Source organism: Dicentrarchus labrax, unplaced genomic scaffold (assembly GCF_905237075.1).
Source record: "Dicentrarchus labrax unplaced genomic scaffold, dlabrax2021, whole genome shotgun sequence".
Lineage (NCBI taxonomy): Eukaryota > Metazoa > Chordata > Actinopteri > Moronidae > Dicentrarchus > Dicentrarchus labrax.
In genome coordinates, this window is record NW_026136716.1 from 5,476,741 (window position 1) to 5,495,731 (window position 18,991).

At 40.8% G+C, this 18,991-nt stretch overlaps 1 protein-coding gene across 1 annotated transcript; it reads left to right on the forward strand.

The window, feature by feature from the left end:
* Positions 1-4,323: 4,323 nt before the first annotated feature.
* Positions 4,324-18,991, forward strand: LOC127378523 (sodium/potassium-transporting ATPase subunit alpha-1). The gene is made up of 23 exons (XM_051427412.1): positions 4,324-4,505; positions 4,930-5,046; positions 8,551-8,610; positions 9,530-9,631; positions 9,802-9,903; positions 10,010-10,123; positions 10,399-10,533; positions 10,950-11,067; positions 11,384-11,652; positions 11,753-12,061; positions 12,787-12,921; positions 13,202-13,394; positions 13,500-13,675; positions 13,941-14,077; positions 14,809-14,959; positions 15,081-15,249; positions 15,375-15,529; positions 15,703-15,826; positions 15,952-16,097; positions 16,210-16,340; positions 16,454-16,555; positions 17,343-17,434; positions 18,800-18,991. The coding sequence occupies exons 1-23, from the start codon at positions 4,494-4,496 to the stop codon at positions 18,826-18,828; spliced, it is 3,078 nt and encodes a 1,025-aa protein (XP_051283372.1). The 5' UTR covers positions 4,324-4,493; the 3' UTR covers positions 18,829-18,991.

An 18,991-nucleotide genomic window follows, 5' to 3' on the forward strand; every position in this document is an offset into this window, starting at 1 on the left:
ATACTGTAGCTCACATGTACGAGAAATGCACAAAGTCCCCGTATCAGTTGTGCCTTTGCAGTATACATGCTAAATCCTATGCTGATGACAGATTTACAGGATACCTGACAAGGTGAAGGAATGTACAGCATTTAGGTATGCATTACAGTCCACACATAAGAGTATGTGATGGAATTAATACAAGTCATGCGCAGTGAAGCAAAGAAAATCAGCGTAAAGAGGTGACTTTCTGGGATAACTTTCTATGAATAATGCATTTTTTCCGGATATAAGAGCGCAAAGAAAAGGTTGTTTAACTTTTAAATCAAGTAGAATATACTTGTTTAAAGAAGTTATGTTGTGCTGTTATAATACAGCAGTGTGCCGTGGGAATCCTGGAAGCTCAGTGGGCAGAGGCGCATATTGTTCTCATAATGTGGTGGGTTGGAATTTGACTCATGATTGTGGTCATGATTCACTTCCTCGCTGTTATCGTTCTCATTGTATGTTCACATGATATTAACACAATCGTAAACTGAATTATCCAAATGTTTAACTGAATTTAACATGTACTGGCTTAATTCCCATGTGCTGTTTGGTCTAAGAACCATAGGGGGAAAAATCCATCAAGGTATAAATAAACAACAAAAATCCAAAAGTGTATAAATAAGACTCTATTGTTAATTTATCAAACAAGTCGTAGGTTCAGTAGAAGTCTTGTAATGGCTGCAGGGGAAGACAATAGATCTTTCTCTGTTCAGGCTACTCTGGAGGAGGAGGAATTACTTAACATGGCAAAGTTTTCCATTTTCGCTGTCCCCTGCGCCACTGAAGTGGCAGTGAAAAGTAGCTCAACAACCAAAGTCACTCCACTTGTATTTGGCCTTAAATCGGTTTTATTTGTAGTGTAGTGAGTTTCTGAGGAGATTTATTACAGAATGACAGATCAACAACAAACTTGACTTGGGACAGTTTTGTTACTACAGCTCATGAATTTAACACTTTAACATAACTTGATATAACATGTTTGGTATCATTTTAAAGGGTATATGCTTGGCTTTCATTCAAGGCAGGTTTTAAGTCTCATAAAGCTCATTTTGGCTCTACAGTATCCTAATGACATATATTTCCCATGCTTTGTAAGCCCAATGCAAAATGTTCATTGATAATTGTAAGTGAGTGTCACTGTGGCAGTATTGCAACATAAGGCAGGCGAGCTCAGTAGACACACATTTATATTTTTGCCAAATAAACTTCAGACAGCTTGTCGGTATCGGGGTGTAAATACAATCTCAGTAGTGTTGGAATCATCGCTTATTTGTTTAGATAGATGGTGACTGTCTCTGGCTGTATTTACCTTCCTCCCCTCTCTGTGTCTGACTCTCTCCTCTTCTCTGTGTCAATCAGTGCTGGACTTTTATCAAATAGTAACAGTTGTAAGACACAGGTGGAATTTTAAAATGCCTCTACGTCACACTGGGAACAAAGTTCAAGACAGTTTGAGGACCACAAGGGCAACGTGCAGTGAAGTGAAACATTTATTTTTATACCTATTTTTTCCCACAGGGTAGCAAAGTATATATATAATTATTATTATATTATTAATAAATATGTATCCACAAAGTTCAGGAATCAGTATTGGGAAGGTAAAAATAGGAGAAAGTACAAGAAACAAGAAACTGTCTTCACACCTATATACAACTATAGAGACATGCCTTTTTTTTCTGACACAAAACATTAGCTATGTACTACATAAAGAAGACATAAAACAACACTAGTTGCATCAAATTTACTTCTAATATGGTTTTAAAATAATGCTTATCCTATATCACTTGCTACTAATATGTTTCCCCTAATAATAGTACTATTACTCCTGGTACTACAATGACATTCCAAAGGCCATGTTTTTTACGTCTACAGCTCCCATGCTGGCAGAGCATTGTTTGGGGTTAAACAAGAACCTAGATTTGCATTAATTATGGAGCTGAAACCCCCATTAGCAGCATAAAACTCTGAGGGAGCCACTTAGTCTCAATCATGGTTTGCTGTTTTGGTTTTATTGATGCATGGTTGACATCAATGCGCCGTGGGAGGTCGTTTTCCCAAAGACTTAAACTACTCAAGTACTCAAGTAAAAAAATCCTGCAAGAGAGCGTGTAAACAGAAATTCCCCATGTGTTTGTGCAAAGGTGTTTGAATAGAGGGTGTGGTCCTATGTCAGTGTGAAGCTGAAGAGACAGGTACTAGAAGTATGCACACCCACCCCTGTTGACATGATGTGCTGTGAAGCACATGTTGTTAGTTAGCATCCCAACGATTTACAGCAGATTATCATGAGTAACTGCACCACAAGCCAATTTCCACTGGTTTCTATTGTACTGTGGCATCTACAGCCATTATCTGTGTGAATATATACAGCACTGTGGGTTAGAGGAGAAATGGGTTTTATTTTATTTTAGGTTGAACTGTCCCCTTAAGGGTTTTCTCAACCTTTCTCAATTTCTCTGTCTCTTACATCACTGTTCTCTTTCTCCCGGATCTATTTCATCCTTCGCTTCAGCTGCCATGGCAGGTTCTCTTGGCCTGTATGTCGCTAAAGCAGCAACAAAATGAGCTATATTCATTATACAACATCTAGACTACTACAATACCAGACCAGAGGAGACTCTATGTCTAGTCTATTCTTTACCGTTTTCATTTTCCTCCTCAAAATTCTTATTCTTCTCCTCCCTGCAATTTTACAATCTTCCCCTTGCTTTCTCTCTCTTCCTCTTGACTCCTCTCTCTCCTCTCTATCTTTGTATTATAACGTCCCCCTCCTCCCTGCATAGTCTAGTGACTATAAACAGTCGGAAGTTTACTACAAACACATCGAACAACCCCCAAACCAGCCAGCCAACAAGGACAACCCCTCCTCCTCCCTGCGAGTTACAATGAACAGGAAGAGCCCTGCTTGGTTTCCTCGAGGCTTCAGGGTCATTAGTGTCCTTTGCGCAGCTAAGGTGGCCGCCATAGATCTGTGATGACATTGTGACTGAACTGAGACTTGGAGAGCTTTTGTCCAGTGCATCTCCTGCTCAGATATACACGTCATAATGATTTTCCATTTAGCTGTTCTGTACCAGCTTGATGACCAGTTGAGAAATAACTTTGTCTGTTCAAGGACATTGTGTATTTTAGGGGCATTAGGTGGCTCAATCATTCATTTAACTCCCAGCCAGTTAAACTTTATGACTTTGCTTTAGATTTCTGCTAACCACAGGAACATTAAGGCGGGGCTGCAAATCTTTTGGTTCCTGTTAGTGTATCAGCTGAACCAATTAAATAAGTATTTGTGTCCATATCCTGGTTTAGTATCAGCTGATCTTTGCCCAAGTTTGAACGGGAAACCTAAATCTCACCTGAACACTTAGAGATTTCGGCACAAATTGGGTCTCAAATGGGATTTTCCTGTTTTTCTCAGGATGATTAACGTATATTAATCCTTTTGCCGCGGTATGGGAGCAGCAGGCAGTTGGCCAAGGACATTTTTGAGCTCCCTCATGTGAATCCATACTAAACACAATGGTTTAGCATTGTGAAAGACATTCCAGTCCTGGTCTTTTGACTTTTGTTGAGGTAAAAGGACTTCAGAATCAATTGCAAGGTGCTTTTTTTAGGGCACATTGACCTCAGACAGAGAGAGAAAACTAAAGGCGCAGTGTATTCCTCCCTTTGCATTCCACTTGTTATCTTTCCACTGAGCAATAGTTTTGTTCAATCTCTTTCTCCCGAATGGGAAAAAAGTCAAGCCATTTTAATCAGCTTCTCGCCTTTCCCTCCTTAAGTCTTTGTTATTCAAATGCCTCGTTTAGCTTTGGGCAATCAGGCACCTGCAGAACTGGACTTTCACCTTTTTTAGCTCTGCCTTTATCTCCATGTCTCTCATTCACTATTACTATCTTGCCTCTTTTCTGTTCGTTCCTGTTTGTACTGTAAACTGAGCACACAGAGACAGTACGCACAGGGATTCACTGAAGGGCATGGGCGTTTGCTTGTCTGAACCACCTACCCGTTGCAAGTAAAGGTCGAAATTAAGCTAAGTGGAAAGGCTTGAGGAGAGAGAGTAAATGAGTAAAGAGGAAAAGAAGGAGAAGGGAAGCGGTGAGAACAAAACAGGGAAGTTGAGCAAGGTTTACCCCTCCTCTTTCTCCCGCACTCCTCCTCCACCAATGCCTCCCTTCTCCGGTAACCCCCCTTTGCCTCCCCAACACTCCTACTCACCTGTCCAGTTTCGCCCCTCTCTATCTCCCCTCCCCCAAGCTCCTCCTCTTGGGGCAGGTGGGTATAAAGGTTTGCTAACGTGAAGCAGTCTATCTTCTTTGCTCTGGGGAGTGCGGAAGACACAGGAAGCAACAGGGTTGAGAGAGAGAGAGTGTGTGAGAGAGAGAGAGAGAGAGAGAGAGAGGCGGAGTAGGAACGCTGCAATTTAAAAAGACAATTGGATTGACTGTTCTCAGACTTACACTGCAACCATGGGGCTGGGAGTAAGTATTGGAACTTTGTCACATGTTTTGGCCTTGTTTCTAAGAGTCTTTAGAATTAGGTTAAGATTTGGCCAGTTATGTTTTTCAGTTTTGAGCCCGGACCAAGTTTCAGTCACAAGTTATTGGTTAAGCTTGACAGTTGTGGCTTGCCTGAAGTACTTTGTACCTTAGTTTCGAAATCTGTGGTGCGAGTGTACAGTTTTTATTGTACAGTTGTGGGAACGTTTCAGACTTTTCAAATTACAGATTTTTATGAGAATACTCCACAATCCTTCTAACAATGATTAACACACGTTTTACAGCAAGTTTAAACAAACTGACACTGCTTTCTGCTCTTGCCCATGCAACAAAAGAGCAAACTTCAGAGCAATATTCCCACAAGTCTTACTCATAAGCTCATTTTGTCTCACTTTCTTCAACCCAGAGAGGGAAAGAGGAGTACAAGCTGGCGGCAACCTCAGATGGCAAGGAGAAGAAAGGTAAAGGGAAGAAAGGTAAATCGGAAAAGGATATGGCTGACCTGAAGAAAGAAGTTGACCTGGTGAGTACACAAACAAAAGTAAAACCAGTCTGTTATTATCTTAATTACTTGATTGAGGCAGTTTCAGTGTGGCAATACACTCAAAAGTGACTTTGTAAATCAAAAACCCACCTTAAGTTACACAAAGGAACAGGTGTGAAACAGAATGACCTTCTTTAGCTTAACAACCATGTCTTCACATGCGCATAGTTTGCCTCATACTAAATTACAGTCTTATTCAGGCCCTGTTAACACCCTTGGTCAGTCACTACTATTGGTCACAGGAATGATACAGTCACGGCTGAGGCAAACCTCCGCTTTGACCTCACGGCTGGTCACATGAGATGTAGCTGTCTGCCCCCGCGTTTCATAAAGATTGCTACTTACACGGCTGTATGTACTGTCACATGTGTTTAAGGAGATCACAGTTATACTTAACTTCTAAGTCATGCTTATCTAAATTGGTGTTCAGCGCTAAAATGTTTGGTGAGAGTCTGTGTTGTCATTATTGTCCTCAGTTTCTCAAAACATATGAAGCAGTCTTTTTCCCATAGCCAGTAAACATATATTATTCTGCTTCTAACTTCCTTTCAAACATAGTTGGTTATCACTGCACTCAACAACTTCTAGATGCATAGACATTTACAGAGTTGTAAAGTTGCATGCATGGAGGTTTAAATGGGTTTGAAATTTCCTGTGTAGAGCATTTGCCCAATTTCCATGGGTGTCAGCTTTTTCTCAAACTGTAGCCAGCTGAGGTCATTTCCCAAGGTCAGGGAGCCGCTCTTGCATTCGGTTCATCCCAAAGTCGTTGAAAAGGACTTGTGAAAGATTTCACAACACTGCCTTTGTGTTTATAGGAACAATTGTGGCATTAAATAGGCATGAATACATTTATTAAAGGTGTCGACTTAAATTCTTCCTTCTTAAGAAAATTTCTAACGCTGTTCATGGAAAGTGCCTTTTAACCTCCGCAAAATAGTGTCCTTCACAAGGTCATTAGACAGTTAATTTCAAAGCACTAAATAGACATTAGTGACCACGGCAGGTTAAATTGTCCTGCTGATGATTCGATAATATCATAATACTAATTTACAGTTTCTGTAATTTTTCTGTATGGTGTATTATCAACTAAACTGCTCTTTGACTTTCACAAGGTCATCAAGTAAAGATGTAGATTGATGCCGTGTGTTTCTGAAGTAACTTCTCAAGAACTACTATTACATTCTAATATAAAAACCATGGCTTGTTGCCAGTTTTATAAGTAATTGTTTAATTACTGCAGTTTTTCTGCTCAATGTCACCCACCAGGTCAAAACGTGATTGAGTAATAAAAACCCCATCTAGGTGACATATTAATGATTATTGTCCTCTGTATGTCTTAACTAGATCTCAAAGTCCTGCCGCCACTGAAGGACATCTCAGTGCCATAGCAACCGTATCGTCAGTCGGCAGTACCGTCTCCAACTTAGCATATCATTTACTGCAATTAAAAACAGGCGCTGTCTTTAATGTGTCTCCCAAATGCTAGATGTGCTTTTATTTCCAAGATAAGTCTGACTTTGAGAGCAGAAAAGGGACAACAGTGATTAAGTGTCATGTACTGATCATCCTTAGGTTTCATATATAAAACTATAATGAATAAATAACAGCATATTGGGCAGTAGTAAAACAGTTGCAAGGGTGTAGATTGGTCTCTGTGGAACCAATGAAGCTGACATGTTAATGATTATTGCACTCATATTATTAACTGAAGCGTCAAAGTCCAACTAAAGACAATGTAAATTGCTCCCATAGCAACATAAAGGAGCTGGTGATTTGATCAAATGTGACAAAGTCCAACAGTAAATGCTAAATATAGAATCATGTTCAATTTTGATTTCTTAAACAAGTCCAGTCGTGTGTGTTTGACCATCCACACATTATCCAAATGTGTGTGATTGGAGCTGGAGTATCAAAGCTAGTGAGGAAATTTCCTCTGCAGGCTTCAAAAGAACTCTTACAGTTAAAAAAAAGCAGCTGTAGTTTGCGACATATAAAACATTATCCATGGCACATTTGGCATGGAACAAAAAAAATGATGGCATGCCAGGCAGAATCGGGCAATTACACCCATTTTCTCCACCAGCGCATAAATGTAAAGGGACTCACTTAATCCATTAATGGCCTAGGACTTCATTTTCAGTGGTCACATTACTATTTTTTAAATGTGTAATTACATACAGGACTTAGATATATATACTCCAAACATTAAAAAGGTTAAAACAAACATAAACATAATATAATGAGACACTGTCACTGAGTGGTGTGAACTGATGCTTCATTTGTTTATTCATTCGTTCTCTCAATCATCCATTCATTGTGAACTAACAGTGGCTGAGGACAAAGCTGCATCTATTATTGGACATTTGAGGGAGTCTGTGTTTTTAACAAATAACCATGTAGAAATAGTTGTCTCTGATGTTTTTACTTCTACTCCATGTAATAATAATGAATACAAGCAGGGGGCTAGAACATGACATACTTTCCATGTATATAATGGTTGACTCATCGAATTTCATCCGGGTGTAGCCAGCTGTGCTTTTATTTCATGGAAGTAATTACTGAGGAAAAAACTATTACCGCACCAAAAAATTCTGCCCCATTTCAATCACAACAAGATATTCTTACATATGTGAGGTCAGTGGACCACCACAGAAACCAGTGTTGGGATGTTTCACTTTATTGCATTTTGAATAAAGATTTGTTCTTTTGCAGTATTAAAAAAATGAAAGGTGGGAGTCAGATATTATTGCAGATTGCATTGGAAGAATCTCTATTCATTCACTGGCTGTAGGCGTTATTAAAAAAAACACAGTGTAGGTGCATGAACATACCAGCTTCTCTAGTTGTTTATATGCAGATCCACTTTTACTTGTATTCCCCCGCGCTTTCATTTAAAAATAAAGAAGTTGTTACTAGATGAAACTTTTTTTTTTGTGATCAAATGTTACATGAAAACAAAACTTAAATGATCGAATCAACCACCAAATTCATTTTGATGACACTGATGCCCTAAGTGTGAAGGGGGGGGGTCTCCCTTCTTCAGGGAAAATGTCGAGCACATGAGCAATACTCTTGGGAACAAACGTCGGGGTATCAGTTGGGTGACATTGAGTCTGCTGGGTGGACTGTTTGCTCGCAGCAAATGGACTGTTTGGATGAGTCCATATGTCCCAGAGCTCACGGCGGCTTAGCCCTTGTGTTTGACTGCGAGTTTTCAACCATCAGCAGACTGTAGTTTTACTTGAATGTCTGCTTTGACTAATCTCAAAATCACACTGTATGGACTGGCATTCATCCATAATCCTGATCAGATGGCTGCTTTTGCCTTGTCATCTTTATGTGCCCTGTGTCCCTCTGGAGGACATCATCGCACATGTTTTAATCCTCAAAGGAGATAATATCTGTGGTTTAAAAAATAAGGGCAGGGATTTTGGCTTGTTTTAAATGTCTCTCAATCTTTCTCTCCCTTTCTCTCCATAGGACGATCACAAGTTAACCTTGGATGAACTTCACCGAAAATATGGAACCGATCTCAGCAGGGTGAGCATGCAGCATTAGTGAGTGTTTGTTTTTGAATGTATGTGCGTGTGAGCCATTATAAGCCTATCAGAGTGATAGTAACACGCTGCATTGTTGTACCCGCTGCTGACAATTTCACAGAGCCAGATAAGACCAGAGATCAGGGAAGATCTTGCGAGGTCAAAAGCACAAAGCATTATATAGATGCACTTATTTGTCCACTATTTGTAGTATATAAGAGTGGTGCAAAGACAATTTAGCAACTTTTTCTTACTCTCATGTGGGGAAATGATTTAAAAGGGTGGGTTTAACCAGACTACAATTAACATTTTTCCATCGGGTGTCTGGCCAAGCAGATAGTTTTGGTTTTATTCTTCCAGTTTTTTGAGATTTCTGTCTCTACCACAATACAATGGAGGTAAATTGTCTCTTATTGTTATTATTATATTGTTATTATTGTCTGCAATATGACACTTAGAGATATACTAAGAGATACTCTTAAATCTTTTTTTTACACTGTAAGAAAATGTGACCCTGACCTCGTTGAAGTACGCATTGTAACTAATAATAGAAATACAACCTCATTGTCCTGTCTCCTGTTATTGCTCTTTCCACAGAATTGTGAAAACGGGAAGCAGTAATTGTAAGATTACTGAGGTCTTTCTTCCTGTGCATGTGGTTTTTCTTTGTTTTCATTTCAACCAGACTTTAATCCATCAGCTCCTGAGGTAATAGCGGTGTACCTGTGTACAAAATAAAGCAGTTCAGCCGGAAACACGTCGCTTTGGCTTGTTCATCAAAGTGTTTCCCTCCAGTAAACGAGGACAAAGACAACGCTATCTCTTTTTTCTGTCAATCTGCCAGGCTGTTGTGGGGAAGCATGAACAGTATATTAGCTTGCATGCACACTTAAACATTTCTTCTTTGTGTCTCTTTTTAGGGTCTTTCCAACGCCAGAGCAAAAGAGATCCTAGACCGTGATGGCCCAAACGCCCTCACACCTCCTCCCACAACACCTGAATGGGTCAAGTTCTGTAAACAGGTAAAAGTTACCTCCAGGGCTGAAATTCACAGTCAGGGAAGGGCAACATTTCCTATGCAAATCACAAACCTATTTTGCATATTCAAATTTTAGAAATGCAAATTAACTCCTTGTAGCCAGTAAAACCTGTAACATCTTGAAACTTGAATGTTGTTTTATCCTATTTCCAGCTGTTTGGTGGTTTCTCCATGCTGCTGTGGATTGGTGCTATCCTCTGCTTCCTCGCTTACGGTATCCAGGCTGCCTCAGAAGACGAACCTGCCAACGATAACGTAAGGAGGTCTTTGTTGGCGTTTGAAATGTAAATTGTAACCGTGAATTAAATAATTAATACCACCAAAGATGAACTGACTTATAGTCTTTCCCCTCTTTCCGTAGTTGTACCTGGGTGTTGTGCTTTCCGCTGTCGTCATCATCACTGGTTGCTTCTCCTACTACCAAGAAGCCAAGAGCTCCAAGATCATGGACTCCTTCAAGAACCTGGTCCCACAGGTGATTCTTTCCTGACCTTTTTGCCCAATTCACAATTTTCTTCAACAGGAAATGGCGTCATTGAAAAGCTTGTATCAAATTTGAGACACAAATAATAGAACATGTTGCACAATGCTAAGGACCAGTATTACTTCACCGGTATTACAGCAGTGTTGACACATTCTTTCCATTTATGACCTGGTTTCTTGCTGCAGGGAATAAAAGAAAAAACCTATTCAGGAAGTGTAATTCCTCTGTTCAGAATAAAAACATGTATTTAACCTTTGGTCTCGTAGCAAGCCCTGGTCGTTCGTGACGGTGAGAAGAAGAGCATCAACGCCGAGGAGGTGGTGGTCGGAGATTTGGTAGAAGTGAAAGGTGGAGACAGGATCCCAGCTGATCTGAGAATCATTTCTGCCAGCGGCTGCAAGGTCCGTACCTTTGCTTATTGTTAAGCTAACTTGTGATCAAGTGTGCAGTTTATTCATTATTAGTTTTTGAGCATTAATATTGGTCAAGTAAGACAAAAGAAATCATGACTGACTCACACCGTACAGTCAGTAAATCATGCTTAAAGTTGCTTAACATATGCTGGAAAAAACAGTATGTTGACAGATGTGGTTTATTAAACATCAGTTTACTTCCTCTTAATCACTTTCTGAAAAGATTTCTTGTGACTGACTCAAAGATCAGAATCAGTTCAAAAGTTTGTTCCTTAGTTTTATTGTTATTTAGACCCAAAAGCGCCAACTTCTATTTCCCCACTTTTGTCCAGTAAACAGCACGTCATTATCACCTCTCTGGACATCTTTGGTATTTCATTCTTGCTTTACTTTTCGTCCTTCAGGTGGACAACTCCTCTCTGACCGGCGAGTCAGAGCCCCAGACTCGTACGCCAGACTTCTCCAACGACAACCCCCTGGAAACCAGGAACATTGTTTTCTTCTCCACCAACTGTGTTGAAGGTAGAGAACTAACAAATAGATAACACAGAATTTACAGGGACAAAATTATTTGTGTACAGATTTAATTAGATTGAATTTAAGCCCAAATTAGAAAGGAAATTACATTGAAAAGATTGCGTAAAATACAAAAGTTACAAAAGGGCTGAAGAAAAGTGAGAATTTACCAAACTTATCTACACAAGTTTAAGATCACATTTAAATGGTGGAAGACTCCTATCATTCATTCATTCATTCATTCATTCATTCATCTGAAGAATATTTTATTTTCACACCACTTTTTTAACTTATCACTCATAAATTGTTGTGCTCTATCCAGGTACTGCCAGAGGAGTCGTCATCAACACTGGAGACCGTACCGTCATGGGTCGTATCGCCACCCTGGCTTCCAGTCTGGAGGGCGGCAAAACTCCCATTGCTGTCGAGATTGAGCACTTTATCCACATCATCACCGGCGTGGCTGTCTTCCTGGGTGTTTCCTTCTTCGTCCTCTCACTCATCCTTGGATATGGGTGGCTGGAGGCCGTCATCTTCCTCATCGGTATCATTGTCGCCAACGTGCCAGAAGGTCTCCTGGCCACTGTCACTGTGAGTTGTGGTCCAGAATTTCTGCCCAAGTCTTTATTTCTTCATTTCATTGATGCAAAGATTGAAGATATGAAAGTTAAAACTTGATTTCTGCCTCTAGGTGTGTCTGACCCTGACTGCTAAGCGTATGGCCAAGAAGAACTGCCTGGTAAAGAACTTGGAAGCTGTCGAGACCCTTGGCTCCACCTCCACCATCTGCTCCGACAAGACCGGCACCCTGACCCAGAACAGGATGACTGTGGCCCACATGTGGTTCGACAACCAGATCCACGAGGCCGACACCACTGAGAACCAGAGCGGGGCCTCCTTCGACAGGAGCTCAGCCACCTGGGCAGCCCTGGCCAGAATCGCCGGACTCTGCAACCGCGCCGTCTTCCTGGCAGAGCAGAGCAACATTCCCATCCTGAAGGTGAAAAGCTTACTGCATGCTCTAGTTTACCCATTCTGATCACCACAAAAGAGTCTAAATAATTTACCAGTGGATGAAGATATCAATAACACTGACTTTTACACCTTCTCTTAGCCCCTGGTTGTAAACAGCCACAGAGCTGAATTTACCCTCATTACCTCATGGAATATTTTTCTTCCTTAAAACATTTTGTTGAATTGCATACTATAGCCAAATGAATCCTGAGACACAGTGTGGGAGGTGACTTGGCATTATGACTTGGCAAGGAACCTTTTGGAGCCAACAAAATACAAATGCAGCCAAACTGCACTACAAATCTTTATAAAAAGCACTCAACATAATTAAAGGCTTTCTTAGAAATATATAGCTGCAGCTATAGCAAGATGAGGTTAGACAGACGCATTGATTTATTTCTTATTGAGTACTGACAAGTTTATTTTTTTCTCAAACTGCACAGAGGGATTAGGATGAAATGAGGCAGAACAAGCTTTTTACTGTAAAACTAATGTTTATTTTAACAGGTGACCATTGTTGTTAAAATTGTGATCAATCATCAGTCTTTGACATTTAATCTGGTCCTACCTGCCCGGTTGTAGCTTATAAACCCTTTCAGAACCTTAAAAGTCTTGTTATATAAAAATCAGCAACACAACAATGAGGAATGGGATCCACAATTTCTGTCGAACCCACTGATCTAATTCTTTGTCCTTTGCTTAAATTCACAGAGAGATGTAGCTGGTGACGCCTCAGAAGCTGCGTTGCTGAAGTGTATTGAGCTGTGCTGCGGATCCGTTGGTGGCATGAGAGACAAATACTACAAGGTTTCTGAGATCCCCTTCAACTCCACCAACAAATACCAGGTACATAATCCACATAGTTTCCCACAGCATAACAGCTTCTACATTTGTTCAACGTGTAGTCTGTGCAGGTGAAGTGATGCAGATTTCAATAGTAAATACTTGCAGTGGCATCAGAGGGAAATGTTGATTTGCGCCCTCTAGTGGTTGTGTTCACTCATGTCTCCACTGACCAATTTTTGACAAATGAGCATAGTTTAGAATAAAATTGGGATTTGACACAAATCACTGCTAACAACTGCGAAACAAGTATTTAACATCCAACTTTTCTCTTCACCCACAGCTCTCCATCCACAAGAATACAACTCCTGGAGAGACCAAGCACCTGCTGGTAATGAAAGGAGCCCCAGAGAGGATTTTGGACCGCTGCTCCACCATCATGATCCAGGGCAAAGAGCAGCCTCTGGACGACGAGATGAAAGACGCTTTCCAGAACGCCTATGTTGAGCTGGGAGGACTTGGAGAGAGAGTGCTGGGTACAACATAACTCCATTCAGTACCTCCATCCTTACGTATTTGATTAGTTGGTGAAGAAACAGACATCTGTGATCTGTGACACATTTTCTTTCTGTCTTACTCAGGTTTCTGCCAATTTAACCTGCCTGATGACCAGTTCCCAGAGGACTTTGCTTTTGACACTGAGGAGGTGAACTTCCCCACTGAGAACCTGTGCTTCATTGGCCTCATGTCCATGATTGACCCTCCTCGTGCTGCTGTGCCCGATGCTGTCGGCAAATGCAGGAGTGCTGGAATCAAGGTATGTGCCTGTAGTCTTTTCAGGTGTCCTGTACATGCAAGAGATGTCTGTATCCACAGTATGTATCATTTCAAGACCAAAAGCACAATCACAAAGTTTAATTACCCCACTAGTTTGCTTGCTTATCTTAAAGATTCACATCTTAAATTTCACCTTTTTTACTAATTGGACTTTGCTGACTGAAAATGGAATGCAGAATTGTTATAGAAAACAAACATGTTCTGTGTTAAAACTTAAATATCTTAATACTTAACTTCTCCCTCAGGTTATCATGGTCACAGGTGACCATCCCATCACTGCCAAGGCTATTGCTAAGGGTGTGGGTATCATCTCTGAAGGCAACGAGACAGTTGAAGACATTGCAGCCCGCCTGAATGTACCAGTCTCAGAGGTCAACCCCAGGTTAGTACACTCACTAAAGCTTATTTCTGAGTGTTGAGCATGTTTTTTCACACTCATGGCACTCAATATTAAGAATATCTATATTTTTGGCAAATGAACACCATGCTGAAAATGAGCATTAAGCATGAACCAGGACTTAGATTTAAGATTTAGACGTATCTTCTTCTGTGGCAGTTCTTGCTAATAATTGTACGAATTGAGCTAAATTAAATCAGCATTGGGCAACGAGGTCTCGCAATCTACTCAGCCAAAAAGGCTTTTACCATTCATTTACTGCAGACAAATAAATCCAGGCGAGTGTCTGACCTGGTGGCTTTACTGTTTCCTTATCAGCAAGTTCAGTCAGCAATCCTGGGCAGTATCCTCATGCATAAATTCTTGCTTGTTAACGGATGACAAAAGTCACCCTGTCTGGGCACAATCCTGTACTATGATAGATCTGATAAAATAATCAAAAAATGTGTGTGTCTATAGTGAAAGTCTAATGTTTTAGTAGGTCCTGAAGATCTAGATCAATTTATTCTAAATCTAGCCTTTTGCTGATGATGCCATATTTTTTCTAGCAGATGCTGTCTGTTTTCTGAAGGAATTTAATGTTGTCCCAGTTTGCCCATTTCCATGATTTTGTTTTCATATAACCCTGATTACACCCCATCGTTAGTTTTTCCCCTCAGAAACAGGGTGTGGGATTGCAACTGTTGTCCTAAATGCTGCTATGCTTTCCTCTCCAGAGATGCCAAGGCCTGTGTTGTCCACGGTGGTGAGCTGAAAGAAATGACCGCGGAGCAACTTGATGACATCTTGAAACACCACACTGAAATTGTCTTTGCCAGAACCTCCCCTCAGCAGAAACTGATCATTGTGGAAGGTTGCCAGAGACAGGTCAGCATCAAAGGGAATTTTAAGACATTTTCACAGAAACAATTTGGGATTAAACGCTGTCAGAAATGTCTGTTGTCCTCGATTTTTGTGATATCCTAACATATCTTTTGCCTCTCTGCAGGGAGCCATTGTGGCTGTGACAGGTGATGGTGTGAACGACTCTCCTGCTCTGAAGAAGGCTGACATTGGTGTTGCCATGGGTATCTCTGGATCTGACGTCTCCAAGCAGGCCGCTGACATGATCCTGCTGGACGACAACTTTGCCTCCATCGTTACTGGAGTGGAAGAAGGTAAAAAACATACACCAAGGCTTTTTTACCTGCAGACATGTGGAAGTACAGACTGCAAAAAGCGTTGTCGTAACTGCCATTTTCCTACTTTCTACGCAATATTAATTTCCGTATTACTTTGTCAGGTCGTCTGATCTTTGACAACTTGAAGAAATCCATCGCCTACACTCTGACCAGTAACATCCCTGAGATCTCACCCTTCCTCCTCTTCATCATCGCCAACATCCCTCTGCCCCTGGGAACCGTCACCATCCTCTGTATTGACCTGGGAACTGACATGGTGAGCACTTTTACTGAGACAGATGATCATCAGAGGAAAGTTATTATACGATCAAATCTGTGCAAGAAAGAGAAAAAAAAAAAACGAAAAAAGGTACTTTATGTGAATGTGGTTGTACAATTGACTTAATTTACATCTTTTTTTCCCCTTTTTATTTACTTGTTGTCTCCCAGGTCCCCGCCATCTCCCTGGCTTATGAAGAAGCTGAGAGCGACATCATGAAGAGACAGCCCAGAAACCCCAAAACAGACAAACTGGTGAATGAGAGGCTCATCAGCATAGCCTACGGACAGATCGGTAAATATACCTAATGACAACTACTGTGGAAAAGTTATAGACTGTAGCGTTAAGCTTTCCAATTTTTCTGGAAGGGCAACACTCTAAAAAGTGAGTTAAATTAAACTGCTTTTCTTTTCTCTTAGGTATGATGCAGGCCACAGCTGGGTTCTTCACATACTTCGTGATCCTTGCTGAAAATGGTTTCCTGCCTAATGACCTGCTGGGCATCAGAGTGTTCTGGGACGACAAATACATAAATGACCTGGAAGACAGCTACGGACAGCAGTGGGTCAGTAATGCTGATGTTTTTAATAATGCTACGGCCTCTCATTAATGGAGAATAAACTGTATATTTTTTAAGGGGAAATGTGCTAATCTATTCTACGTGTTTTATCCACCAGACATACGAGCGCAGGAAGATCGTGGAGTTCACCTGCCACACAGCCTTCTTCGCCAGTATTGTCGTCGTCCAGTGGGCTGATTTGATCATCTGTAAAACCAGGAGGAACTCCATCCTGCAGCAAGGAATGAAGTATGTACATATGAAGACATATCCAAACCTTACCCTCAGGTTTATAAAAGTAACAGATATGAGTTATTATATCTAGTTATTATTCTAACCACGCTAACGCTTCCCTTCCACAGGAACCGTATCCTCATCTTTGGACTGTTTGAGGAGACAGCTCTGGCTGCCTTCCTGTCATATTGCCCGGGCATGGACGTTGCCCTCAGAATGTACCCTCTCAAGTGAGTAAAACACACACACCCGCACACAGACATCGATACACCCATACTATGACTTTTCACTCTGACACTGTGTGCAGAGAAATACTGACGGTCTTCCCAGGATATGTCAGAGGATACAGAGTTAGACATTATGCACATAGCATTGTCTTCTTTTCCATGTAAATAATCTAGTGTCTAGCGCTAATTTACACTTCAGAGGCAGAATGCAGCAGAAGATCTACAGTACTAATGAGATTCTGAGAGATTGCCCAACAGAGGAAAATAGAAAGCAGTGAGGGCAGGTTAAGCTCATTAGCCCAGGAGTTTCGCACGCAGCTGAAGTCTCCTTGTCTTGTTCTCGTTATTGTTTTGCGTCTTCCCCTAGTTCCGCTTCTCCTTTCTTCCTTGCCGGTTTTTCATCTGTTCCCAGAGCTTCTGTTTTCTCTCCTCTTCTGCCTTAAACCTTTTCCCCACACACTCATCTTTTTCTTTGGGTGACTGCTGATGTTTAAGTAACCTGGATTCTGCTCCTCTCTGTCTGAGTGTCTGGTGTCTCTCCTGCCAGTCCCTGTTTCTGTCTCGTCTTGCTTTCTGTGTTTGTTTTGTTCTCGCTTTTTTATATCCGTCTTCACCTCTTCGGTTCTCTCTCAATTTATATTCCGATATGAGAGGGAATGGTACTTGTTGCAGAAAATGATAGCATTACAGCAAATAATCAATTAATTAAACAGCCTGCGAAGACCGTACTTGTCTTTTTTTTTGTCACGGTCCAGTTGTAACTGAGTCTCTCTGTCTGTCCATCCTTTAGGCCATGTTGGTGGTTCTGTGCCTTCCCCTACTCCCTACTCATCTTCCTGTATGATGAAGGCAGAAGATACATCCTCAGACGCAACCCAGGCGGTAAGACCTTTCTTCTGTATTTGGTGGTGCATGAAGGGAGGACAGGATTGTCTTACTTTGGCCAAATGAGAAATCAGATTAAGATAAAAACTTCCATCGCAACAAATTTCGTCAAAGAAAACTATGTATCTCCAAGACTGTTTCAGATAAACTGAAGGATTAGGTGTCAGTTTATGGTCTAAGAAAATTCCCTGACTTCATAAGTTACATAAACCATTTAAAAACCCATTTGGTTACCTGGAAAATGCATTTCTATTCCTCTTGGCTCAAGCAAAGTTTATTCATGAAGCACTAGTTAACACTTAAGTAGTATTGCCATGACACAAGGAGTTTACAATACTGATATACATTTTAGTGGATTATTTAAAATATACCAAGATGCCAATGAAGAAAAAGAATAAGAAAAACAATCTACCCTAAAACAATACTTACTTGCCTGCGTTTCCACCAAATTTGATTAAGATTTTGTACAGTTTATGAGATATCCTGCTAACGAACAAATTAGACTGGGTATTGTTGGTACTGTTCCTCCCCTCCTGATGTGAAAATTTGATTTAATGTCAGTCATGATGCACAGTATGATGCATAATACAGAGCATAAAGGCATCGTATTAGTGAATCTTGTCATAAAAGGTTACAATATGATGGTATGGCACGATGGTGAGCTTTTTATGTGCCCCCATGTTTATTTTTGTATGTACACGTGTCCTTTATCAGTAGCACAACTGGGTCTCCATACAGATCAGTGAACTGTGGCAGATGGCAGGGCCCAGTGGGATTTGAACCCTCAACCCTGCCTTTGTTAATGCCTCGTTCCACCCACAGAGCTCAGCAGAACCTGTATGGCTGGCTCTGATGCAGCTGTGTCTGCTACATCTGAGCCCCACAGCACAGATCAGTGAACATCTCATTGCCCATCCATGGTGAATGATGTGTTACAATCAGACAGAAAAGACAAGTTAGGCTGACACACATTCAAGCTATGAATGAATTAAAAAAAACAAGTTCATATTTTAAGGTTTGTTTTTTAAATTTAAATTTTTCCACTCGAAGCTAACCGTCCTTCAGGTTATTTTTAACCTCCGGCTGAATAAAGTTTCACTCAAAATGGGAAAACATGTTTCCAGCACAGTGTTTTTTAGCCTTCTGTGAAGCACAAGTATTCACAGTGTTTCAGGCCTAAAATAAAATGTAGCTTTGGGCTCAGTGGGGCCTGGCGAAAGATGCTAAACCACATAGCTCAGGCATCCAAACCTTAGACGCACACCAACTTCTGATGCAGTTTTATTTGATTGTGAATCCATGTAATGATGTAATGAAATCTCAAAAACCGTGTCCCTAATTCTGTCTCCTTTTGCTTTCTAGGTTGGGTGGAACAGGAAACATACTACTGAGTCCACAGTCACGGAGGGCGAAGTCAGTGTTTCATCGTTATTTACTGCCATGTTACATATTTGTCTGAGATGTTAGTCAGACCCCAAAAACACATAGCATGGATAAATTAAGAATATCTTGATGTATATGTCACTCACAATAAAACATGTCTGTATCATTGTA

Bases quoted from the DNA above. Each gene is read 5' to 3' on its own strand.
- LOC127378523 (XM_051427412.1), top strand. The intron at 15,250-15,374 runs GTAAAAAACATA...TTACTTTGTCAG, and splicing joins CGTTACTGGAGTGGAAGAAG to GTCGTCTGATCTTTGACAAC. The intron at 16,098-16,209 runs GTCAGTAATGCT...TTTATCCACCAG, and splicing joins ACAGCTACGGACAGCAGTGG to ACATACGAGCGCAGGAAGAT.